The sequence below is a fragment of the Muntiacus reevesi genome, chromosome 9, assembly GCF_963930625.1.
Source record: "Muntiacus reevesi chromosome 9, mMunRee1.1, whole genome shotgun sequence".
Classification (NCBI taxonomy): Eukaryota; Metazoa; Chordata; class Mammalia; order Artiodactyla; family Cervidae; genus Muntiacus; species Muntiacus reevesi.
Window position 1 is genome coordinate 5,080,495 of NC_089257.1, and position 2,149 is coordinate 5,082,643.

The 2,149-nt window shown below is 40.6% G+C and overlaps 1 protein-coding gene across 1 annotated transcript; it reads left to right on the top strand.

Moving 5' to 3' along the window:
• The first annotated feature begins 695 nt into the window (after positions 1-695).
• LOC136175360 (olfactory receptor 4P4-like) lies at positions 696-1,634 on the top strand. Its single transcript, XM_065945684.1, has one exon. The coding sequence runs from the start codon at positions 696-698 to the stop codon at positions 1,632-1,634; it is 939 nt and encodes a 312-aa protein (XP_065801756.1).
• The last annotated feature ends 515 nt before the right edge of the window (positions 1,635-2,149 follow it).

The window sequence follows — 2,149 nt, forward strand, 5'->3', positions numbered from 1 at the left end:
TGTTTTGCAAATAAATTATCCACTCAAGCATTTCAAAATTCAGAAAAATAGGTCATAAATTTGTTTATATTTCTTGCACTTGGGCATGAAGAAAATGCAGGGGGTAATCAACATCCTGTTGGAGAAAGAAACATTATATAAAATGAAAACATTATCATGTACAAAAAAACACCTGTTTAATATATCAATATGTCACATACCCAGAACTGAGTAAAGAAACATTCATTTTGCCCTAAATATTATGCTCTTGCTCCTTATCGCTTCAGTTGTGTCCGACTCTGTGTGGCCCTATGGACTGCAGCCTGCCAGGCTCCTCTGTCCGTGAGATTCTCTAGGGAGGAATACAGCAGTGGGTAGCCATTCCCTTCTCCATGATTTTCCTTTCCCCTTTAGGAAATAGTGGTATGCTAATCATTAAATTTAAAAGTTGAGGAATACTGAAGAGAATACATATGTAATTCCATCAATAGGATAGAATATTTCGATACAAAAGGAAGCTATGGGGCAAGAAAAGCCTATAATTTCCCATAAGTACAGTAAATACCTTATGAATTTGCTTCAATGACACATTTATGGTTATAATTTTACAGTAAACTTGCTATTGTTTTACTGTAAGTGTTTCACCCAAATGTATGTGCTGATTTTTCTTTCAGGTACTCAACAATTTTTTGCATAATACCCATTAAACTCACCATATGGAAAATCAGAGGAATGTATCGGAATTCATTTTTGTGGGGCTTTCCTCTGACCAGAATATACAGATGTTTTGCTTTGTGTTCTTCTTATTCTGTTATGTTGCCCTGTTGGTGGGAAACCTTCTGATCCTAGTCTCCATCCGATGCAGTGTCCTTTTTCACCAACCGATGTACTACTTCCTCAGCCACTTATCCTCCATGGACATCTGCTATACCTCTTCTGTGACGCCCACACTGCTCAGTGACCTGCTCCTGGGAAGGAAAACCATCTCTTACGGCAACTGCATGCTGCAGGTCTTCACCATGCACTTTTTTGGCATCATCGAGGTCTTTGTCCTTGTTACAGTCATGGCCTTTGACCGCTGTGTTGCCATCTGCAAGCCTCTCCACTACACGATTATCATGAACAGGACAAGGTGCAACCTCCTCGTCGTGGCTGCTTGGGCTGGTGGGGCCGTCCATGCCTTTTCTCAGTTCTCTATGATAGTCAGTTTGCCCTTCTGTGGCCCCAATGAAATTGACCAATACTATTGTGACATTTTTCCTTTGTTGAAAGTTGCCTGTACTGATACCTACATCGTTGGTGTCCTTGTGGTTGCCAATTCAGGGATGGTTGCCTTAGTAACCTTTGTTCTCTTGTTTGGGTCCTATGTCATTATATTATTCAACTTAAGAAACCACTCAGCTGAAGGAAGGCGCAAAGCCCTCTCTACCTGTGGGTCTCACATCACTGTGGTTGTCTTATTTTTTGGTCCTTCAGTCTTTGCCTACCTCAGACCCCCTACCACTTTCCCTGAGGACAAAATATTTTCTCTCTTTTATACCATCATTGCTCCTATGTTCAATCCCTTAATCTACACTCTGAGAAACACAGAGATGAAAAAGGCTATTAGAAAAGTTTGTTGTCAAAAGATATTTTCAGAAGGAAAACATAATTGATTTCTTCTACTTGATCAGTTCTGGGTGTTCATTGGAAGGACTGATGTTGAAACTGAAACTCCAATACTTTGGCTACCTGATGTGAGGAGCTGACTCATTTGGAAAGACACTGATGCTGGGAAAGATTGAGGGCAGAAGAAGGGGGCAACAGAGGATGAGATGGTTGGATGGCATCACCGACTCAATGGACCTGGGTTTGGGTGGACTCCGGGAGTTGGTGATGGACAGGGAGGCCTGGTGTGTTGCAGTTCATTGGGTCATAAAGAGTTGGACACGACTGAGTGACTGAACTGAGCTGAACTGAACTCAATATGTTAAATAAAAACTTTATGCAAGAGTAAATGGAGGCTTGGAATCATAGAGTTCTACAGCTTTGAGAATGATTTGAACTCAAGTTGTCGACTTTATAAATGTCACAGGTGATGAAATGAAGAAATATAAGTGTCAAATTCTCTAACCCATAGTGAACTATGAGGCTAAAGAGAATTTTCATAATCATTCACATGTAAACTTGG

Coding starts and splice junctions, on each gene's coding strand:
- LOC136175360 (XM_065945684.1), top strand. CDS start 696: ATGGAAAATCAGAGGAATGTATCGGAATTCATTTTTGTGGGGCTTTCC.